Source organism: Calonectris borealis, chromosome 7, assembly GCF_964195595.1.
Source record: "Calonectris borealis chromosome 7, bCalBor7.hap1.2, whole genome shotgun sequence".
Lineage (NCBI taxonomy): Eukaryota > Metazoa > Chordata > Aves > Procellariiformes > Procellariidae > Calonectris > Calonectris borealis.
The window spans coordinates 30836498-30860936 of record NC_134318.1 but is presented as its reverse complement, the minus strand read 5'-3'; the positions used below and the strand labels follow the sequence as shown (position 1 = coordinate 30860936).

At 37.9% G+C, this 24439-nt stretch overlaps 1 protein-coding gene across 1 annotated transcript in view; it reads right to left on the bottom strand.

Moving 5' to 3' along the window:
• The window catches only part of CFAP58 (cilia and flagella associated protein 58), a 59987-nt gene that overhangs the window by 20858 nt on the left and 14690 nt on the right, over window positions 1-24439 (bottom strand). Inside the window, exons 7-15 of the mRNA XM_075154995.1 lie at window positions 22802-22961; window positions 20976-21058; window positions 19632-19823; window positions 15089-15250; window positions 12022-12168; window positions 8399-8539; window positions 7827-8050; window positions 5264-5375; window positions 2946-3050 (exon numbers count right to left, since the gene is read on the bottom strand). Coding sequence (XP_075011096.1) covers window positions 2946-3050; window positions 5264-5375; window positions 7827-8050; window positions 8399-8539; window positions 12022-12168; window positions 15089-15250; window positions 19632-19823; window positions 20976-21058; window positions 22802-22961 — 1326 coding nt within the window. The remainder of the gene's footprint in view (window positions 1-2945; window positions 3051-5263; window positions 5376-7826; window positions 8051-8398; window positions 8540-12021; window positions 12169-15088; window positions 15251-19631; window positions 19824-20975; window positions 21059-22801; window positions 22962-24439) is intronic.

Here is a 24439-nt window from a genome sequence, read left to right as displayed (position 1 = left end):
GTAACAGTCAGAAGACAGAACAACAGTGCATACAATACAAATGGAATTATTTTTTCCTTATACAAACATTATGGCTGTGCATGAGCATGCAGCAAGGTGAATATCCTACAAATCAAACTGCAGGTTGCTGACACTGGGCTCAACTATTTCCAGACGTGGGTTATTTCTAAATTCCAAAGGTGTTTTTAACACTCAATATTCAATCCACATAGTATTTTGCACTCCATTTTATTACTACACTTCAATGTAAGGGAATTTAAGTTACATAATATGCACACAGAGAAATCATAGACAGAGACACTCACAAGTTTCACCTTCAACAAATATCCTATTTGCCAGCATGATGGCCACACACACATAAAAATGGTTACGTATGGCAAGCAAGAGATTAAGATCTTTTTAAAGCAGATACACACAATGGCTATGCCCTTGTCACAGCACAAGATGTGGATGAGGATGACTGGGAGTGAGGAGGTGTGACTTATGGAAGCAAACACAACATGGGGAAAACTGGTAAGTTTGTATCCCTCAGCTCCCGCAGCCTCCGACTCTGAATACAGGGCATGTTCCGCCAACCAGGCACAGGCCAAGTCGTCAGCAATTCCCCCGATCCGGCAAATGAGCAGAGACTGACTGAACTGAACTGAGCTGACTTCCAGGAGAGACCCATAAAAAAAAAGATGTTGAATGCCTTTAAGCTTGAGGGGATTTACCAGGATTTAAAAAAAGAAAAAAAAAAAAAAAAAAAGGAATGATCAGACGTTATGGGGAAGCAGTGCCTTATACACTGGCTGTTACATTGACCAGACAGCAAACTCACTAAGCAAGATGAATTATACTGAGGGGACAAAAATTAAAAATTCCAGAAATGGGAGCTACACTGCTGCTGTTTCTTACAATGGTAAATTTCAGCCAGGATCAAACCCTGTACTCTCTATTGAATAAGGATACGCTGCCAGAAGGGGGCCTGGTGAAGCAACCCTTCTGGTGCGTACAGCTCAGCTCCCTCCGGGAAGTTAACATTACTGCTCTCCGTTCATTTCCTTCGGCTGGAGGTGTTCCTCAGGCTCGCTCCTTCACCAGAGGAGTTTGGGACGATAGCATCCGTTTCATAAGTTATTAGCGAGCATTTTGCTTTACTGAGTATCAGAGCACTTCACAAAACAGATATTATCATCATACCATGTTACATGTATATAGGAAAACAATCCAAAGAACAATAAGGTTATCCAGACACTCAGCAGAAGCAGCTCAGCTAGTACACTTAGCTTGTGAGCCCTACGCCAATGATCAGTAGGACATACAGCCCTTTGAGGAAATGTCCTCCATCTCTGGTTACCTCTCCTTACCCATGTCCTGCTATGAAACAGCCCTATTTCAGTCATTGTGGAGGACTCAAAAACACTGTGGCAAACCAGAGAAGAGCTCAGAAATGTTGATGGTGAAGCTCTGAACAGAATATGGAGTGTGATATTTTTGGCCTTTTCTTTAACATCAATCTCACTGAGGGAGACCTGCATTTCAGCATTGTTGCACAGGAAATTGGTGCCTGAATTAAGGACGCAAAGGATCTCATTAACAATTCTAGATATAATAATTAAATTTCATATAGCCAAACTCTGATTTAAATCTAGGAAAATAACAAAAAAAAACGTAGAGTTGCCACAGAAGGACTGCTGCATAGACAAAAAGATTGTGCCAATGGCTAGTATAGTCACGTAGGCTCAAATACCTATTATTTCAAAGATTTTCTTAGACAGGCAACTTAGTACCTCTACATCTCAGTTCTTCACTTCTAAATAAGGATAATAGCTAAATGGGAGCACACTAAGGATAAGGCAAGATACGCAATAGAAATTATGTCAAAATCTAAAACAATTGGGTTTGTGCATGGGTAAAGCACAGCAAATTTGAAGCTACTTTTGCTACATTTTGTATAAGCTAACAAAGTATTTCACTGAGAGCATTTCAGTGCTATGCAACAAAGATTACATTTTTCCAAGCAAAGGCATAATACACCATACATTACCTTCAAATGAAATTGCAGATCTATTTTTTCCTATGAAACAATAAAGAAAGAGAGACAAACCCTGCCTTGATAACATCTGCTGAGCTTCTTCTCAAGACAGAAGGAACTTCAGGTCACATTCTACTCTCCTTTGAGTGATACCCAAAATAGATATCAAGACTATTAGGGTATTTAAGACCAAGATGTTAAAATCATACCTAGAGCTGGCAAACTGTAGCTACCCCTACGGTCACCAGAGAGAAGGAGACAGATTTCCCAGTTTTACACCTATGGTTGAAGCCCAAAGGCAGTCCTTTTTTGTTATATTTAATAGCAATGTTTGCACTACAGGAATATAGTTTCTCCTTGATTCTACAACATAAATCTTGTTGGTATCACTGGAGTTAAGGGATATCTGACACAGTTATAAAAAGATAAGCTATCACAAATTACTTTTTGGCAAAGTTCAGCTCAAAGACCTTGAAGTCAAACATGGTCCAGACAGCAACATATCTAAATCACACAAACTCTGGAGGATTCCTTCTGCCAAAAGCCAACCTAAGCACAAATGGAATCAAAGAAGGATTTTCCTTCATGTCCTGATCATAACAGGCATGTTTAAAAGGACAAAAAAGCCTTTCCAAAAGTCTAACACTGAAGACTAATCTATGACATGAATAAACTAAAGCAAACCTTTAATTTTATTTTCCAGAGTTGTCCAGGTATCAGTAACCAGGATATAAAAACCAATTAATCAGATGCTATTTGTTCTCTTTCAGTGAGTCACTGCTGCCATCTAAAGCTCTCTAAGGGCATGCAAAAGAAATTCAAAGTCATGCATCTAAATAACATTCAGGAAGCACATCCGAGCAGACAGAGAATGCAGGGTAAGTGAAATATGTTAATAAGATACAACAAAATAATGATGCTGTAGTACCTGAAGGAGCAATTCTTTCTCTATCACTTCACCTGTCTTGCTGATAAGCTGCTTCTGTAGTCTCTGTATTTTCTGAATCAGCTCATAGGTACTTGGGTCACTGGCCTAGACAAGAGCAAAGCAGTCTCAAAAACTATATATTACAACAAGTTAGTGTTTCTTTCTTGCAAATGAAAGCCATAATATCTAAGTGTCCAAAAGTGACAAATATAAAAGGGAGGGGAGGGGGAGTATTGGCATTTTTTTAAATGGCATTTATACAAGCAGTCTGAAACTGGAATCTCTGCCTCTTGAAGATCAGTTGGAGCATGTTCATGTTTAACACTATTACCCTCATCAATCCTCCTCAAAACAACTAATATAAACAGGAGTCCTTCAGAGCTTAACCCCCAAACCAACAAAGATTGGTAGAACCATGTGGCAGGGAAGGAAATGGAGGTTAGTATATAATTTTTAGCAGAAACCGAAACTGCCCACTGACATATGAAGAGCAGTGCAAGTACTTCCCACTGTTTTAAGGACTCAAACAGTGTCAATTGAGTTTTAAGGAGAGGAAGATTTTCTCTTCAACAAAAGAAAGAGTAACTGCAATATAGTCTTTTGAAACAGGTTGAGAAGTTAAGACCAGGAGCTAGTAAATGTCTCTCCTTCTTCCCTTTTCATTCTTTTGTCACAGGTTGCATCTGGAGGAAGCTCTAAGGAGCAAACAAATAATTCTGTGAGGAGCAGCCAGCAAAGCTTACTTTCCCACCACTTTGTACCTTCTTGTTGAATCCTTTAATGAGGACCATACTCTGACTGAAGCTTTTCCCCACTCAGGGATTCACAACACCTCTCTCCCACGTGGTTTCTCCTCTCTCATATGATGTCTCTGGTGGCTCATAAGGATTAAATTCACTCTGCAGTAAAGGCTCCAGTAAAGTCCCGCTCTATGCATATTTGCTCGAGCTTGTAAGGAAGTTGGTATCTCATGGCTCTTAATCCTTTGTCTGATTTTATCTAAATTGGCTAATCAATTCAAGTGTAACTGGGACACTAACACAGATACCCATGTAGTGCTCACAACACAACATCATTTCCTGAGAAACCAGGCTAAAAAGTAGTTCAGTCCCCATGACCCACTCAGTCCTTGATTTTTTTATAGCACTGCCCAAACATGGTGCCAATTTGTGAGAAGTGTAGTGATATGAGGGTGTTTGTTCATTAGGAATTGAACCAAAACCCCATCAGGATTATTTCATATGGATCTTGCCATCTGCTGGCCTTTCTGTGTTCCAAATACAAACCAGTGACCTAGAATGGAAAGACGTCATTTCCCATTATCAGTCTATTCATACATTCATTTTGCCAACACTGGATGTTTTGACTGGCCTGATTTTCCTTTGTTACAAGGTGTTGCTGGAGATTGTACCTAGATATCTTTAACCTAGTTCAGTACCCTGCATTTTATCTCCCTTCCATGAGAAATGCTAAGCACACCGTTTAGCTTTAAGCTCAGCATGGAAAGATCAGAAATAAACTATTATGCTAGTAAGCACAGACAAAATATTCACCTCTGCTTCTGTAGGGACCACCAGGTTACCACTCATTATTAGAGCAGCTAAGCAACCTAGGCTGAGATCAGAGATCCATGCAACGGAGAAATCTCAGCTGGCTCTGACTTACTTCGAAAATATGCAGTGATGCCAACTGATGTTCATATATTTGGTCTGTGCTTGACAGATTTTTTCTTTTTCCCCTGCATTTTGTGGGTTCGAATAGTGTGACAATTTAGATTTGCTGTTTATGTAACAGTTGAACTCACATTACCCGGAATGGCTATCTTTGGGAGCCCACCACTGTTTATGTGGAGGCCTTTTCCTTTTCTCACAGATGTAATTTACCTTCTGACTTCATGTCTGTCCATTCCCCAGTCTACCTGTTCCATGACCCTTTCTAATTCTGACTTTCTTCCCATATACATCACTGTAATTGGTGAGGGTAGGATTGTATCTTTCCCGTATAATCCTCCTTCTCATCATCCATATTAAGGAATCACCTCCTTCTAAATTCACCTTATGCATTCTTATTCCCTTCAGCATTTGACTGGCTCTTTACAAATCCCTCTGCAATTTTTCATGGAGAAAGTGACACAAAAATAACACTGATTGCATTGTGCAAGGAAACCATCCAGCAGACAACCATTCCACTGGTACTATGGAAATTTCAGTCTGCCTGCCCCTCTGCATAATTTGCATAACAGTAAACTAAATATGCTTTGTGCTATGTCACTGATTTGGTAATATGGGCTTTGGGAACTTGAAATGCTGAGACATCACCTCTAATTTTCTCCATCTGTGAACATTCAAGGGATTCTCCAGTTCTTCTTCCAAAACTTTGCACCGAGTCTGTTCCCTTAATAGTTCCTTCCGCATGTGATGAACCTCCTGTCTTAAGACCAGCATAAAACAAAAAGAAAAAAACTACACCAAAACCGCATCAATGTGACCAAGGCACTAATAAACATTAACAAGCCATTCTCCCATGCACTACAGCACTGGCAAAATGACTCTTGTGATTAATAGTCAACGCCGATACCACTATACAGGTGGAACCATAAGATAACACAGTTAGACCTCTTCATTCACTTTAGTAAGAATGGCTCAGAAAAGGGACTTTTCATCAGTTCCTGGGCCATCTACTCCACAGCCTACTGGATCTCACTGCCCACATCTTCCCATGTACATTAAGGCCAGAAGGACAGTTAATTCATCTAGAGTAACCTACAAAGCAGTTATGGAGTCATACCCAGTTACCTTTGTATTGAATTTGACAGCTTGTGTCTGAAAGAAGGTTTTAAATCTACGTGGCTCACACAATCCAGTAAATAAAACACACTCTAGGACCTAAGTATGATGGACACTGTTCTTTAGAGAACCCAAGTTTGATTTCTTTTATTCTTACTACCTCTCCTCAAGGAATTTCAGGGGTGATTTGTAGCTGAATTTAAAATTAATTGAGCACTCCCAAGATGCTTTATCAGCTACGGTCCTACAGTGGGGATGGGGGAGTCGAGGGGCAGGAAAAAAAGGCACATTCTGCAATGGTCCAACCCTTATCACTTTGGTGGGTGCATCCTGTAAGTTCTCTGAGGGCAAAGGGTGTGGAAGATCACCATGTGCCTACTCCCCCACCGAATCTTTTCCTGCTAAGCTCAGAGTTGCATTTAACTCACTAGAGAGAAAAAGGTCTTTTTTTAACTGTGAGGTTGGACAAGGTTATGGAAGAGGAAAAAAACCCACATCTCCAATTGGCAAATCAAGAAAGCTAATTAGCAGCACAAGTGATAAATGGAGTCTTTCGACAGGCAGTTTTCATGATGGTTTTGGACTTCATTAAAGTATGTGATTGCTGCTGCAGTTAGTGAGAATTGATCCACCCATCATGGCATGCATCGCACTATACTTCAATACCGTCACTGAGTTTCAATACAGTAACAGACTTTCAGCTGAAGGCATGTGGGCAGCAAGTTCAAATCCTATTCCTGTCTGCAGTCAGTCGATGAAAACTGCAATTGCTAATGTTTTGTGCCCAGTTCTCTTTTCTGTTACACCAAATCAAACTGGCATAATTCCACTGGAGTCAATGGGACAGATTGCGGATTGAAGTTAATTTGCTCCAGTGAAAGCCATGGAATTATAATGATACAGATAAGCTAAAGGTCTCACGCAAAACAGTGGTAGAATTAGACTACATAGAATTAGTATGACGGTTATTGGCTAAAAACATAGCTGCCTTTCCTTACAAACAAGACTGATTCTATAGAAAATGACAATAGTTTCCCATCAGCAAAGAATACACCTCAAATACTGTAGGGTTAAAAAAAAGAAAGGAAGCATTAAGCCAGAGAAGGAGGAGATAAATCAGTCTGGGGCTATTAAACTTCTGTTTTAAAGAAACACAACCTTCAATGAAAATTTAACTAAATCTTTCTCAGAGAGCAAGTCTACTTATAAATCTGGAAGGAGAGAACTCTGAAAATGTGCAGAGGTCTGTTATAAATATGTCAAATATTCCCCATCTCTGTGGATTGCCTAATAAAAAGCAGTTCCACTAATTTGGGCCTTGGGTACCACTAAGTAGCTCACTGAACTATGAACACCTTTTCTGCTGCTGTCTGTCAAGTTTATTCTGTATGCAGTAAGTCACAGTACAAGAGGAAATAAGGAAACTATTTCAACTTTGGCCAAGATGTGTTTTTTCCTCCTTTCCTCCTTCATATATTTTAATTTACTTGGTTGCTGATAAATTGTTTTGTAAATCTAATCCAGTCTGTGTTTGAGGTCAAACCAAACAATTCCCTTCTCCAAGGTATAATGTTTGTTGATACAAATCTCTACCATGCATAAAACACCTTTTCTATCTCAAATACAGAATCGTGGATGCAGTCACTATGGAAATGTATGTCACTATGGAGCACAAGTCTTATGAGGAGCGGCTGAGGGAACTGGGGTTGTTTAGTCTGGAGAAGAGGAGGTTGAGGGGAGACCTCATCACGCTCTACAACTACCTGAAAGGAGGTTGTAGTGAGGTAGGTGTTGGTCTCTTCTCCCAAGTAACAAGTGATAGGACAAGAGGAAATGGCCTCAAGTTGCACCAAGGGAGGTTTAGACTGGACATCAGGAGAATTTTCTTTGCTGAAAGAGTGGTCAGGCCTTGGAACAGGCTGCCCAGGGAAGTTGTTGAGTCACCGTCCCTGGAAGTATTTAAAAGACGTGTAGATGAGGCGCTTAGGGACATGGTGTAGTGGGCATGGTGTGTTGGGTTGATGGTTGGACTCGATGATCTTCGAGGTCTTTTCCAACCTTAATGATTCTATGATTCTATAATCAGTTTTTCTACCTGAGCTCCTCCACGTCAGCCACAGTCTTGCCAAGTATCCCCTTCTCACGCCGAAGTTTTTTGATCTCCAGCTTGAGAAGTCGGATGTCTTCCATTCTCTGTCGGTATTGGGTTTCACCCTTGTTTAAGATGGACTGCTGGATTTTTATCTTTTCATAGAGCAGAGCCACTTCATCATTGCGCCGAACAAGCTGGGACCCTAGGATATCTCTCTCGTTGATAACCTAAGGATGCAGGGCAAAGCAATAATCTCAGTTACAGTTTCTCAGTACAATCCCAAAGTATCGTGACTACATTTGCATCAGCCAAAATCATGTGCATTAAGAGGTTTCACTGTTATTAGTGAAAGAAATATAGCAAGGGCCTAATAGTTTCCCCTGGGTTCAGTCACTTGAATAGTATAAACTACATATTCCATTCACTTCAGTATCTTAACATTTTGTTTCAACAGCACTATAAAGCTTTAGTAGTACCACATTTACAGTAGCTGAGGACCTTGAACTTAAAAATACACTGGACAAATGAGGGAACAGAATACAGTGTGTTTGAAAAGCCAAATTAGAGATTCCTACCTCGTCAAATTCCTTCTTCTGCTTCAGCCTCTCAGCATCAGCTTCAGCAATGATTTTTAGGAGTTTTCTCTCTTCTGCCTCCTGATTTTCTATAAAGTGTTTTGTTTCCAGAGCCTGTTTTTTCATCTTAAGCAGTTCAGCCTGATGGAGTCAAAGAATATAGGTAAACTGTGCTTAGTAACAATTTTCCATTACATAAACCTGGGATTAAGAGTTAGGATTTTAATAAAATCTCATACATTCTTTTAGTTTCCTGAGAGGTACATATTTTGTTAGCTTTTGAGAACAAATCACTAAGACAAGCAAGCGTGAAGACCCATAAAGAAATGTTGTAAAGAGTATTTTAATATTGTTGTGTTACACACAACAGAAATTTGGATGGATTTTTAACCATTTTAATGGTTCAAATTGTAATTCAGAAGCACCTCATTTAATACAAATTTTTTAAAAAAATTAAATAGGTCATATTTGGAAAGCATGTTATGAAAATCTAGCAGACATAAGTTCAAAGCCAGGCTGAGATGTGAGAAAGGATAGCTCACCTTGCCGAAAAAGGCAACAATCTATGCTATGTAATACAAATTAGCATCAACTCAGGACAGCCAGAATTCGTGGAAAAGATGGCAACCAGGCATGGAAGAACAAAATTAAAGAGCTTTAGTGCTGCATAGATGGATGCATAGATGAGGAAGACTGGGAAAAGAGGGGCTGTCCCTAAGCACAGGAGAAGTAATGCATTGTTACAGTGATTGCATGCCACAAACATGAACAAACACTGGGAATCTGCCCAATAATTCTATCCTATTGTCATGAACTTGATAATTCAAGACATGTATGTAGATAAAAACTAATAAGGTCTTCTTGGATTATTAGAAATTTCTATCATTGCTAGGCAAAGAGTTAGAGCCAAGATGGAACTAGCTGACTACAGTCCATTTTCACAGACTTGAAAACTTTCAAGCCTTGACTCAAAGTCTTTGCTACAACTCTGACCCTTATAAAGGATGATGTTCAAGCTGCCTTTTCAGAAAGAGCATCATCCAATGCTGAAAGAATGAGGCTATGATGAAGGCTGCACCTGCAAAAACATTGATTTAAGACAGAAAGAGTTCCATTGACATAATAAAACATCTTGTTCCATTCTTACTTTCTTTAATAAAATTCTCTTTTTCTCATATGTGTAACACTCATATCTCTCTTACTCAGTGTTGGATGTTCATCAGAATCCATCAGCCAAATAAAAATGCAAGCCACTTCATACTGAAATGCAATCAACACTGTGCAAAAGCTGCCTACAAATGTAAAACTGCTCATGCGTTTGGCATTGCTGGATAATATTTTTTTAATTTATCAAAATTCTGTGTTCTCCTTATGTCAGAAAAAATATGAGTTGTAAACAAGAAGTGGTATTAGATGTTGGCAGCAAACATTCATATAAACAAATCTCCTCACTGGAATGCACTAAGTTAAAATAAATCTGAAGTGCCTTGTACAGTAAAGAACATAAATACTTTAAGCCACACAAAGGCCCCACAAGCTAACAGGACTTTCAATCAGATTAAATATGCTAAAAACTACAGTATGAGGGTCTGTGTACATTAGGTAAGAGAAAAGGAAATGAACAAACACAGTCACTGTGCAAGCAGAAAAATGGTCAGGTCTGAAACCGCTGTAAATCAGCACAGCTCATTTGAAGTTGCTTCAGAGAGTTTGTAAGAACAGAAGAACAGTCAGCAAGAAAGAATTTATATGGGACCTATGCCAACATCTCAAACCAAATTCAAACCAAATTCTTGCTTAGATTCTGAAATATTAGGGTAAGTGAAGAGGGTTTTTTTTATTTGTTCTAGAGGAAAATACAACTTTTATAAAAAGTATAACTGGGGCTGGACACAGAATGCTGGAACGACAACAAGAAGTCAGAGGTTTTACATCCAGATTTCTATAAAATGCTAAAAAAAAAAAACATCTACAAAAATATACAAAAGCACTTGACAGAAGCTCAAACCTGGAGGGCTATAGTTCTTACAGCTTTCAGATACATATTTTTCAACATTCGGACGCTTTGTCAAACCAGTCTGATCCACAAGCCTGTATGAAGGCCAGCTGAAATCAAAAGATGGCATTGTACTGACTTTAATGGAGCTTGGATCAAGCGTCCTCTGTTTCATTTACCATGATTATACATTTTTAACACCTTTATGCCAGCTGAGACAAGCATAAATGCAATGTCTGTAAAATCTTATTCCTATGAATCTCAGTCCTCCACGCTTTAGCACATTCTTTAAACTGATTTCCCAGGAACAGCTTGCTTCCTTCACATTCAGCGCAAACAGGACAAATTGAAGCTGGCTTGCTACACAAATAATTGGGTTCTTTTGTGTCTGTGTCAATCAGCTCCCTCTTTGAATTCTGCTCTGCTTTAGTATTCAGCAGAGACACTCAGGTAGAAGACCACAATGCCCTGAAGCTAGTCGGTAATGTGATGTCAGTGCATGGACATACTTGCTAGTGAATAATTGAGTGGGTAAACCATGTAGCAATCATATGTTTGTCAAATGGATGGGAGACAGTTCTGAGGTGATGAGACAGAATTGGGAACTCATTAAGGCAGAAAGCTGCACACAGGAAATGAGATACTGTTTGACTTCTCCATCAACTCTGAGAAGAACAACTCTGAGACAGATCAGTTATAAGAAGACAAATCCATCACCTTTTTACAAACCTCTATTGACATCTCGTCATAACCATAATGTGCTGAGAGGGGCTGAAAACTCAAGGAGTCATTGCAGCATAGCAACAAACTGACAAAAGAAAACATTGTGGAAAGTGGCAGAGGACTTTTCATTTTGGGGGGTGGTGTTTGTTTCCTGGTTTTGGTTTTTTTCTACTGCTTAGTGAAGAGAAAAAATAAGCTGCTGTGGACACTAACTCCTTAAATCTTTTGAGAGCACAGCAAATTGGCTTGAGATATCACCACAAATCTAATAGCTTATCTAAGGATGGGCTGCAGCCAGTGCTGAGAAGAAGAAGAACCAGAGCTTCAAGCTCAGATTTCCTTTGATTTAAAACAGATTCTTGCTGCTTTATACCACAACATTAAAGTAACTTTCTGTGCAGAGGGACCTACTAAAAGGCACTGCCTAACTCCCAGAAGACTAATGCTTGCTAGTCATACAGAAATACAAGATTGTGAAGTGTAATATAATGGGGTTTGCACTTAAAAACAGCAGAGAGAAAAAAGTTTTTAAAAAGAAAAGCTTGAATTATAAGAGTCTATATTAAAAAGTTTGCTAGAATCAGGCTATCCCCAAAATCCACATTTCTGCAAGCAAAATGGAACTTTTTAGTAAAAATGTTCAGTCACCAAGAGATTTAAAGCTTCCAACAGACAATCCAGGACCTTTCTGATTATAATTATAGGCAGAGATTAAATTTGTCAGATACATGGAAGATTTATATAACTAATACCTCTAAAGGGTACTGAGATCTTGTGCTTTTTTAATTACAGAATAGTTTATTAAAATACAGCAAAACAACTACCACAGACCAGGAACGTGATGCAGTCTGTGAAATCATAGAAACCATCCTTTGTAAGAAGGTGTAGGTGTAAAGACTCTTACTTTCAATGATTCCTTCTCTTTCTCTGTTTGCTGATGTTCTAGATGTGCTTTCACAAGGGCTGCTTCTTTGTCTGTGATCTCCTCTTTCAGCTGATCTACCTGATGTGTTACAGTTTTCAGTTTCTTCTTCATTTCTGCTAGCTCATCCTAACAGGACAGGAAATGTGATCACAAAGAGGGGTCAAAAAAGAGCAAGTTTGTACTTGGGAGTTCACCTATTTTGATGTTGGAAAATGTAACCACAGTGCTTGAGAAATCTGTCGTATGTACCACAAGACATCATTACTTTTTAATCCAACACAACAAAACAGTTTCATTAAATGACAATTTTTTGTTTATGCCAGCATGACATTGCAGTAAAAAAGCCTTTAAAAGATACATTGACAAAAATTATGATCATCAATTATGAGTATAATAAGCCATTTAATTTAAAGTGCTGGACACAGGGTAAGAACTAGCAGTCAATCCAAATTAATAAGATTCTGATCCTACCCATCTGTATTCATGCTTCTAGCAAAGTGTTTTTCAATAAGGTTGTATATAGTTGGGCACAAATGTTGGAGAGAAGCTGGTTTTGTGCAAATGAATATACCCATGAGTAAGATACCTATATGCCTGCAAGGGAGTATAGGAAATGCTTATCTCCATTTTGCCTATGTGCTAGCTTGCACATAGGTGCCAGGGGAAGAGTGTGCTCAGAGATTGAGAAGTCCCTGGTATGAGAATATTTAGCATATATTTTAAGCTCAAAACACAGAGCAAAAAGCCTGGTAGCACTGCAGAGTGATCAGGACACTAGGACTACTTTTACTCACAGCACAGATGTGCCTGCCCATACAAAATTAAGAAACTGTTTCGACTCATTGCAGTGATGGCAGATGTTGTGACGTGAAATGGAAGCTAATAAATTCAGTGCTTAGACAGACATGCTCTTCTAGATCTAATGAAAGCAGCTTTAGAAGCTATTACTCCTCTGCTACAAAACCAGGCTAGCTTAGAGCTCTTTCAGCACTGTCCACCATAGGCATGGATTTACTTGACAAATGATGTTTTCTAGCATGAAATGCTTAACATAGTTAAGCAAGATCTTGAGTCATGGCAGTCTTCACAAACAGTACTGAGAAAGCACCGATTAGTAGTCTGACAGCCCTCAAAAACAAAATCCATGGATTCCATACTTATTTGGCAAATTAAACGAATCAGAAATAAATGTAGCAATATGCCCCTAGGCCTACCTGTTTACATGTTCAGTTACTCCTGTGAATGCAAAAGTCATATTAAAAGCTGTCTTTGCTAAATAGCCTATAAATCTCTTCAATATTGTGAAAGATGAGAGATATTTAAAATCTGGTGCCCAGACATATACCCAAATACATTCATAATACTGTATTTAATGAAGAATAGTAAGAACACATAATTTTTGCAAATAGGACTCCTAATTAACTTGCTTAAACAAATGAGCTCCTAACACTAAAAGAAACACCAAGGATAAAGCATCAGATATTTATCTCATATTAACAGACTGCCAGCATGTCTTTTCCAAGAGATTTTATTGAGCTGAACATTATGGTAGTCTGGAGACCACTAGCAAGGTGGGCAACAGAGGATCTTTCCTCATTAAACAATCCAAGAACATTTACATCTAGCTTTATCTAAACAAGCTTGTGCAAATTTGTTTTAGTCCCCAAAAGGAAAAAGAATTTACCATAATTTTTAACACAAACTACTTTTTTTTTTTTTTTTTTCTTTCTTTCATGGCTGGCTGACCTGTTACTGAACTATGAATGGCTATATTTTCACTGCTACACATAATATTACCTTGGCCAAAAGATCTTTTGGGGTCAGCTATCTTCTCACACAGGACTTGCTAAAAAGTTTTGTGGTAAGCCAAGTAAGCTACTAAAGTCTAAACACCAGCCTCTAACAACTGAAACCATGAACAGCATTGTATATACCACCATATAACATTCAAAACCTGAAAAGGTTGCTTCATTTTGAAACTCAGCACACAGATGCCAGTTCTTTAAAAATAAGCAAATTTACGTTGTATCTTTAAAAAAAAAAAAAAATCAGTGTTGCAATTTTTCACCCTTATTTCTCCTGAGAGATTGTTTGCGAGCAGTGAGAATCCAACACCGCATCCACTGATGATAGGCAGACAAAGATCAAATAAAGCGTCCCACATAAATGGCAAAATGGTTCATTCCTAATCAAATTCAGCACACAGTTGGATAGGAACTTGGACAGTTCATTCCCATCTGCTTCTCAAGGAAAACACCTACCTATTCAAACCAGAGTATAAATTTGTAATCTACTATATACATTTATGCTATAAATCCTTATTCTGAAATAACCCAAGGCTGTAAATCACAGCTATCCAAGGTCCCAATCTCTACCAATTGCAATAGGATTTGTTTAGTATTTTAGATCTTCACATCAGAATGACAGAATGTATCCTTAAGTGATCTGTTCTCTTCCTCTAATACCGTTAGTGAGATCCCCAAAGAAGAGATATGAATGGAGAGAATAATTATCTGAGGAAAATGACACTCCCTGAAAAGAACAAGCAAGGTGGAAGCATTAAGTTCTGTCAGAAAATTCCACTTCAGCTGGGAAAGTGTTCCCTCTGCTTTCTAAATCATGATTCACAGCAATGTGCATATGCATTCAGGGCTAAGGAGGCAATCTTATTCCCCTTATACCTTATTTCCCATACATGCAGACAACTCCTAAAGGGATAAACCAGAGTGGAGCCAGGATGGAAGGAAAAAGTTTCTTCTCTGATAGGGTTTTATTATTCTGTAGCTCCAGTGTACCATGATTTTACGTGTGGTTTGAAGCAGGGAAATTGCCATATGATGACTGTGGACTCCTATTTCCAGTTCAAATACAAGCTGTCCAGATAAAATGTCAGGGACCTAAAACATTCATTTCTCCAAAACACACAGGAACAAAGAAACCACTTCTGCCATTTATCTAATGAGCTTTCCTTTTAACAAATTAAAATTAGGTCAGGAAAAAAAACAAGAGCAGAGAGAGAAACACAAGGAAAAGCATATCCTTCTACCTTAGCTTCAACCAGATTTTTACTGCACAGGTTCCTCTCTATTCTCACAGCTTCACAGCGGTTTTGTTGCTGTTTTAATTTAATTGCAGACTCTTCTATTTTCTTCTCATAGTCACAGATCTGCATTTCCCGTATTTCAATATCTTTCAGGTACTGGAGGACCTGGAGCAGAAAGAAGGAAGTGAACACGATTAAACCATCATCACAAGATTATAAGGATGGGGCAGAGTTTGTGATTTTCTTCTAAGATGACAAGTTCAAATCCCTATGATAAGAAGTTTTAGCTACAGCTAAAAATCACTTCAGTCCAAGTAAAAGTTTAAGTTTTCTGGATTGCTTATGTGGGATAACATTTTATTTTATTTTTGTTCAAGACTAAAACTTACAGATGTGCACATACTTAATTTAAAAACAAGCTACTGAAGATATTGCCACTGAGCAGGTTCAATAAAATCAACATAAACAGCTTTCATCAAGAATAGCCTTAGGTTATTTATAAAGCAAAGCTAGACTTTGTATGTTGTTTTGGATGTCAGCTGTATGATAAGACAAATAAAAACACATATGTTTTTCCAAGAAGCCCTGCATGTACTCCTATATTCCAATAACCCAACTTTTTTTTAATGAACACATGATCACAAACTGTTGATGATCACAAACTGTTGATATATAATTACAATAACAAGAAAGTCAGTTAATGTAACTTACACTTGATCTAAATAAGCAGGTAATCACCATTACTTGCTTCTATGAAGGTTTAGAAATAATGATGTGAAGATTACCTAAAGAGAATGGAGTATTGTATGTAGACTGTACAAAGAAGATAATCACAGGCAGTATCAATAAACAAAAAGACAAAATTTTATAAACATTTTTATTAAACAGTTACCACCATAACAATACATAAGAATTACTACATTAAAGGAGCAAAAATACAAAGAGTTGCTATCCATTATAATGGGCTTCCTAATTATTTTTTTAAAACATAAGAACCTTCTTTCCTCCTGCTGTACAAAGTTGAAAACCAAGGAGCACAAACAAGCAGTATTCAAACAGAATCCAGCATTACAAAGAAAGAAGATTAAAAGAAATAAAAAGAAAACTAAGGAGTACACACATCAAGAACACAATTTTTAAGGTTCACTGCCCAGGGGAGAAAACAATGCCACCCTTAAAGCTGGGAAAAAGATCAAGCATTAAAGAAAAAGCTGAGGAATCACATGGACAAAATCCAGGAGAGAAGTCCATTTACAACTGCATTTCATACCCAGTTCTCCTGACTCTGTTTTTGAAGGTAGCACTTTGAGCTAAGATTTACGTTCATATGTCAAAGCAGAAGAATAAAAAAAAATGTTTACATCAAATAGTCAATAACTGCAAAGTTTGCGGTCAACAATATTGTCCCTTGCTTAGCCGTAAAGCCTTGTGAGGTCTAACTGTGGGGCAGGAGCTTAATTAATTGATCATTCTACCAGGTATCTCCAACCAACTTTGAAGATAGGGGATAGCTAAATATGGAAAATTTTATCACAGCAGCAGGAATACAATTCCAGCACATTTGTAGCTGATTGTAGAGGATCCCAGGAACTGCTTACGGTGCAATACAAAAACACAGTCCCAGTTCATAACATACTCCTGCCTTTTCCTTTTCTGTTAAAACAACCTGCCAATAGTAATAGCAGGGAGAAGAAATCAATAAGGCATGTTTTCTATCTGCACTATGGTGATCATAGGCTGGAGCAAGATTGGAAAGTAGGTCACTGCATTTGTAAGTCTTTTACTTGGTTTTGATACAATATAAGTGCAATAAGCTTGTGGACTACGTTTTCTGAGTGCTCAGAAAGGATGGATGCCGACTCTTTTTTTTCAGGAATGATTAAACCCAAATAATTCTCCCCTAAAAATACAGAAAAGATACATGCAATATTTCCTAACAGAGCCCTGTGGGAGGCTGAGCATCCTCAATTCTGATTTAGTTGATAGCACACTACACCTCTCAGCTTTGGCAATGAGGAGCCAAAGCTAAAAGCAGAAAGCATTAAATATTCATAGTTTTCTTCTGTACCCTCACAGGTTTTTATCTATACACTTAACTATCATCTACTGTTGCTTACCTATTTAGTTCAGTGAACTTACTCAAGATCTCCAGTAATGGTGCCATCCTTATTTGCTTACCTTTATTTAACTACTCCGAGAAGTTACTGCCATGGTCTTAATGATAGGCCTGTTGAGCATTAGGTTTTCCAAAAGACTATGCGAATTTAAAAAAGTAAATGTGTTTTCTAATTTTCCTGGATATGTTGTTAAACTGCAAACTTAACATTGTAAATGGCTTTTTTTGAAAAAACAACATATTAGAGACTGTTTTTGTGACCTCTCATAAGGCTCAGTCGGGGAACACTTCAGGTGAGACTGAAGGGTATACTTCACTGCTTTCTCTTCAGCAGCCTAAACCTTCCACAGGGAAACTAAGATTTCATCATCCAAGAATTTCAATTAAAAAAAGAAATATTCTACTAACATTTGTATCTCAGTAATACAGGCTAGACAACAAAGAGCAAAGAGCCAGAATTTTTTCTCATTTGTGCTGGCTAATCTAGAAGTAAGACTATTCAACAACTGATACTGGCTTAAAAAGGGTACAAATGAGCAGTCAGACAGGCCAATAATTAGAAGAGCAAGTTTAGCATGAATTCTCACCTCTACAGTCTTTTACGGTTGTGGATATAACTTTGCTGACTGTTCATCAGTTACTCAGTAGTAAATGATGATTTTGAAAGAGGAATTCTGCAGCTCTGTAGATTCTGTCCAGCTGTAAATAACCAGACAGCTTTCAGAGCCAGCATGGTTCTGTCTGCCTTGCAGGAGTTCCGAGAAGTCTTTGGACTTAGGTGGGTTTGGCTCTTTACCAGCTCTTACACAATTCAGAAGGTGTGCAGTGAGCTCCTTCAGAGCTTGCTTGATGGTAGAAGGTGACGGAAGAGCATTGACTGGCCATATGATTACTGCCCATCAGTAGCTCATTCCCCACCAGTTGTGTAATGGCTCCTGTAGTTTTGCCACAGTTTCTCAAGTTACCCATCTGCATAGGTCAAACAGTGAACCTAAATATTACCTAGTGGATATAATAATCCTGATCTTCTTCTACCCTGTGTTTTGCCCTGTCTTATCCTTCCAAACAATAAGTAATTTCATGTAGGGAACTTCTGCAGGGACAAGACTATTGTCTCACATACTCTTGTGCTCAGAACTCTCCTGCTGCTCCACACCTGCAAGTTGAGTCAAGAATTGCCCCTTTAGTCAACCACAGAAGCGTGCAAGTCCTTCGGAAACTTGCAATCACGATGCAGGCATCATTATACAAAAAGCTGAAGTGTCATAACCCATTTACTGAGTCTCTGCCTTCTAAGAAGTGACAGAAAATTTGCATCCGAAGTGGCAGGGGAAAAAAAGAAGAACTAAACAAGCAAACATTTGTCATTTTCACCCTCAAAATATTGTGAGCACCCCTAATCAGAATTGAAAGCAAGAGCCTTGTAGTTCTGAGTGTTATGAACTACTCCTTGGCCCTAGTTTACAATGTTCTTAACTCATATCTAACTCATACTATGTTAGAAATGCACTATGAGGGAAAGATGCAAAATACGACTTTGCAACAAAGAAAAATCTCACTTTTGTGGAATATTATTCCAACAAAATGACAAAAGGTATTCCAGACAAGGCAGCATATGCCATTTTAAAAAATTATTTAAAAGCCCCTGGTCACATGACGTTGGAAAGGATAATTTTAAAGTGAAAAGATAGCAGATAATTTGTGGGTCAGAACAACTTGAAAGCTAATCCCAGTAAATCAATGAACTTCATGGAGGGCCTTTCAATGTGATCTTCAGCAATTAATGGAACATGTTACAACCATGTTTCTGAGTAAACATCAGGAATAAAGTTGTACATAATAATAGGCAGCAGGCAACACAAATTTTATGCAGAGCTTCTCTGCAACTGTTCCTGGAAAACTTCTGTTTTGCAGACTAGCTTGAATGTGTTCAGATGTTTTCACATACTGGGAGTAATCCTTCAAAATGCTAAGTCTCTTACACAGGTGTCGAGCACTGTCAGCTCTCACTGGCCTCAATTTAAGGACACCAGTAGTACGCAAGATAAGGTCCTTTGCAGATAAGACAGAACAATCAAAGAGTAATTTCCAACTGCATACAAGAGTTTCAATTGTGGGACTCGGGTATAAGAAGTGAGAGGCCTTGGTTTGTACTCCAGCCCTAGATTCACTTCCCAAATGATTCCTGAATAAGAGAAATACGTGGCTGTACTCCCAAGTCTCTCATATAATACACACCCATTGATGAGGCTCCCCCAGAGAGACCTGAAACAGCAGCCAATATGCACTGACAAGAAGAAATCTTGTAAACTCTGTGAAGACCACTGATCTAAGCTTCCTCCCACTGGCATGCTAGGAAATGAATATATCATCTTTACAGTTTTGAGAGTAAGACAGGAAAGAACCACTTGCACAAAAAGCTGTTCCTACCTTCTGTTTGAGCTCACTGGTTTCATTGATGAAACAATTTCTCTCCTTCTCCAATTGGTAAATAATCTTCCTTTGTTTCTGAGCTTCATTCTTATAATTTTGGATTTCTTCTTGCAAGTTCTTCTTCGACTGTTCATGGAGCTTCACCAAATTTATCTGCTTCTGAGTGACACTGGTAGCCTTGACCAAGTTCTACAGAGGACACAAAATAATGACTCTTGAGCTGAAAAGGCAACACTGCCACCACTGACAAAAACATGCCATTGTCTAAGTGGATTACGGACTTCCCATGTTATTACCCCTTATCTAATTTGTTCAGTCGAAATACTTGAGCCTCCAATCTGATTTAAAAAAAATCTCTAACAGAGCTGCTAAATAGTGCTTTTTCTGATTTGAGGTTAAAACACTAGTGTCTGCATTACAAAAAAAAAGGATAGGATTGTTTACAAGTGGATATAACTAATGACTGGAAAAACCTTACCAACTTTAAGGCATTTAGATTGTAAAGCATGCCAATAGCCAGTAAAACAAATAATAAAGCCAAATACCCTTCCTTCTCATGTCCTAAATAGCAAGTTCAAACTGTAAATTAACCAAGCTTGGTTTAAAATTATGCATAAGGATTAAACAGAAAACACCAAGATATCATCTTTACAAAATCAGCTTTCTAGTCCCACTTCAAAATTTCTTTCCCTATACAAAACACATATTTTTTTACTTGCCAAACCTGGGCCTCTGCTAGAGTCAGGACACAGGACAGTGAATCCATACCAAGTAAAGCACCTCAGAAATCATCTTTTAGCATTGAATTTACTAGATTACACTTCAGGAATGCCCATAAAGATGAGATGCTATCCTGCAGTACAAGAACCTTGGGCTGATGGAAAATGATCAGTATGAGAAATGGACCTAAAAGCAAGGATTAGTATTAACACAGCCTGCCAAGCTGCTACATGGTGCATCAACATTTTGGTTTGTTCTTTTACTAGTAAAGACTTAGTTTGCCTAGATTAATATTAAACTTCATATGCTATAGAGTATAAAAGCACAGATGTAATGAACTCTTTGGATATCAAATAACGGGTTTGCAATAAAGGTGAACACATGTACTATTTTTTAACTCTGACAGTTTGTTAAAACTTAGAAATCCTTTGTGTGTTTATGGATACTAACACTATTTCAATGCACAGAAAAGAAGCAGTGTAAGCATCTGTTTAAGGAAATCTGAATGCTTTACTTAACGTTATTTATTCTACAACATTTCTGTGTCGCTGTGTTTAAACTACAGATATTTCATTCTCAAGCTGTGAAATTTGTTTATCAGTATTACAGATGCAAGCTTACCTTGCTTAACATATCCCTTTCCCTCACAAGCTCATCTATAGCTTTCTTGTCAATCTCTGCCTGTTTTTTGGCAGCCTCCAACTCTAGAGAAAAGGAGGAAAGAGAATAAATCATGGATTCAAACTGTACAGCTGCTAAAAATGCAGAAACAACTTAGAGGACTTTTTAAAAAGCCTTAACATTACATGAACAGTTCAATTAGCTGTGACCAGGTTTTACAACCTCAGGTATCAGCTAATGATGTTAATACTTATTTGGATACTAAGAAGAACTTAAAAGAACTCAGGCACAGTAATGGAATGAGGACTTACTGTATTTGGGTGTTCAAACCAAGATACCACAAAGAAGTTTTATTTTCAGAAATCATGGAGCACACTGAAAATCAGAGCCTTTTAAGAAGCTTCAGTGTGAGCATCCAAAAACTGAGGTACTTTCAAAACCAGGGACTTTCAGAATTATTCTAATCCCTCTATGTGAAATCCAGATCTCGTTTGAAGCAGTAACATTCTACTGGCTTTAGTGGAGTTAAAACTACTTGTTGTGGGTCTAGATTAACACAGGATATATACTATTAAAAAGATATTAAAAATTGGAGAGACATGTATTTTCACTATATTTTAAAATTAATTAAAACCTGCTACACTAACACTGCAACTCAGGAAATGCAGTACATTGGAGTGCTAAGATATGTCAAATATTGCAAAAAGACATGTTATTAGTAGCCATACTCAGGCATTCCAGTACAGATCTGAATTCCCAAGTTCCCCTCTCCTTTCTAGTAAAGAGCATGACCTTAAGCAGTGCTAGCAAAATTCTTGTGGGAAAGCTCTTCCTCCCTCACAGAGATGCATGCAAAACAGACACAACTTTCCGTAAATGCAGTTATATGGAAGGATTCATATCTCATACATGCAGTCTCTTCAGGACACAAGCTAGAATCAAGGAAGAGCAGGGACAGGTATTTATGTCAGTATATATCAACTTGAACTAGATGAAGTTTCTAGCAAAGTGTTTTTTTCTGCCCCAAAAAGTGAAGTCTCATCAACTCAAATGTTTTGCCAACTTCATAATATTAGTTTAGCAAAAAAAAAAAAACAAACACATAAAACTGTTTTTTCTGAAATCACTTTGAAAATGTGTATTTTTATTTCAAAGCATATTTTATTTTGAAATTTATTTGCATTTTAAAGTAAAAAAAAAAAGAAAGTGGTTTTAAATGCTAAAAAATACCCCAAAAGTTGTTTTTTAAAGTTAAACAAAATATTTTATTAGACCTAAGGCATTTTCTCCCAAAATTTCCATTTGGCAAAAATGTTGAAAGTTCCTTCTTAAAGTTTTCCAGGTCTGCTAGCAAGCCAAAGTCAATACTTGGACAGCTGACCACTGAAGTCCTAAATATACCAGAACTAAGTTTATCAGCTCGTTTGCACATATTCATTTCCAGGCTATAACTATTCAGCAGAATCACAGCAGGAAAAAAAGTGTGTCTGAACCATGTCTGATTTCAGTAAGCTCTGAGATTGCTTCTCTCTCACAAGTCCGTGCAGGAGCAATGAAGATGCATTGGGGATGACTCTCTATGTGACATGGCACAAATTGGCATACCACAAAGTTCAGTCATGTCTGTTATATTTTCACCCCACATATGCTACATTATGAAAATTCTGTAACCCTACAAGGTTTTTAAAATGCTGCTGTAGATTCCAACTGTCATTTATACAGTCTCATACTAGACACTAAAGGAGAATGATCCCAACAAGAGGATGTACCCTGAATGAATAAATTATGAATCAGAAGGCAGATCCATTCATCAGTTAGGCACCTACCTCTCTCCAGTCCAGATATTTGATTTTTTAGGGTGTTTCTCTCATGTCCTGCATCAACTTTTTGCTCCTCTGCAACACGCAGCTTATTCTGGAGAACATCTCTTACTTTATTCAGCTTTGAAATTTCAAGGCGCATCTGAGTCACTTCTTCATCTCTGGCCTACAGAACAGCAACAAGGAAAGGGGAGAGAAAGCATCCACAGAAAGAAAATGCCTCTGTACTTGGTATATACTTATTCCATGAAATTCAGGAAGCAAAGGGATAAGTGCTGTGAGTCGCCTGAGAAAAGATAATTAGCTAATTGAACAATATTAAAAATAATTTAAACAAAGCCAGCTAGGGCAAGGAAAATGTTAATCAAATCTTACGCTTTAGGGCTGAAGATGATCAATAAAGAATCCCCAGCTGCAAACCTCACACAGCACTACCCAATCTGCAGATACCTGCAGATTAAACACAGGCAGCTCTAATTTCCTTTGAAGTATTAGGGACAGTGACTGTGATGAGAAAGATATCTGTAGTCTGTTGCATGTCCCTAGTAGCAGGTATCTGTTATCCCCATCTCTTTTATAACCTATGGCTTTAAAGAAAAAGAAAAATGTAGAGTTCATCTCATTTGCTATACAATCAGGGGAGAAAACAATCTATCAAAACACTGCATAAAAATTAAGGAACTGGTTACCAGGAAACATAACCAATAATCACAAGAGAAATTTGTCTCTTTCTTTTTAGGAAGTAAATATAACTCCCTCGTATAATTCAGTGCCACCGTTAGGTTTTACAGCCATCACAGACTACAGTGTTCCGCTTACAGCCTCGATACTGATTCTGTAAGATGGTGAATCCTGCTATGCGAGTATCCTCTGGGAAGATGTGAATCTCCTCAATTCTTACTGACAACAGCCTTCAAGAGATTTATGAATGCTTTCACAGTTCAGGTTGCCCAACACCATAGTGGAGGCACTCAGCACACTGCAGGATGAAACTGCAAGCATAGTGCCTATAAAAAGGGCATCTCAGATCATGACTGCAGCTCTTAGAAGCTTTAGCAATTGGCTTAATTACTAACTGGGCAGTATCTTCTATTTTTTTGTTCCCAGAAGTCCGTGTGCATGACTCTACAAGTTCCATCAACTTTTTTTGAAGTTAGGATAAGATCATAGAATCAAAATCCTCCCTTTGACACTCTAGAGCCCCAAATGTAAGTCACATTTGAACACATTGTTTGTAGAGTTTTAAACAGTGATGGTACTGCTACAAGTAATGATAAAACCAGATGATAACCTGGAAAAGACAGTAATTTGTCTCTCAAATAGGTAAGAAAAATATCCTCCAGTCTGTTTAACAAAATACAACAGATAACAAGCTCCTACCATACAGCCCATTAAGGATCCAAATCAGAATCTTCTGTGTTATATTAGTTATGAAATGAGCTTTTAATCTGTCAGTGGTTAGTTTTTATCATTCTGACTAACAGTTCCCATTTAAAAAAAAAAAAGCTCTCTACTGGCAAACAACCTTTTTATTTAGGCGAATTGGTTATACTTGACTAAATCTCGATAAGATAATAATTTTCTACCTGAATTTTAGTATTTTAACCCCAATGATGATACAAAATGCAAGATATGGTAGACAGA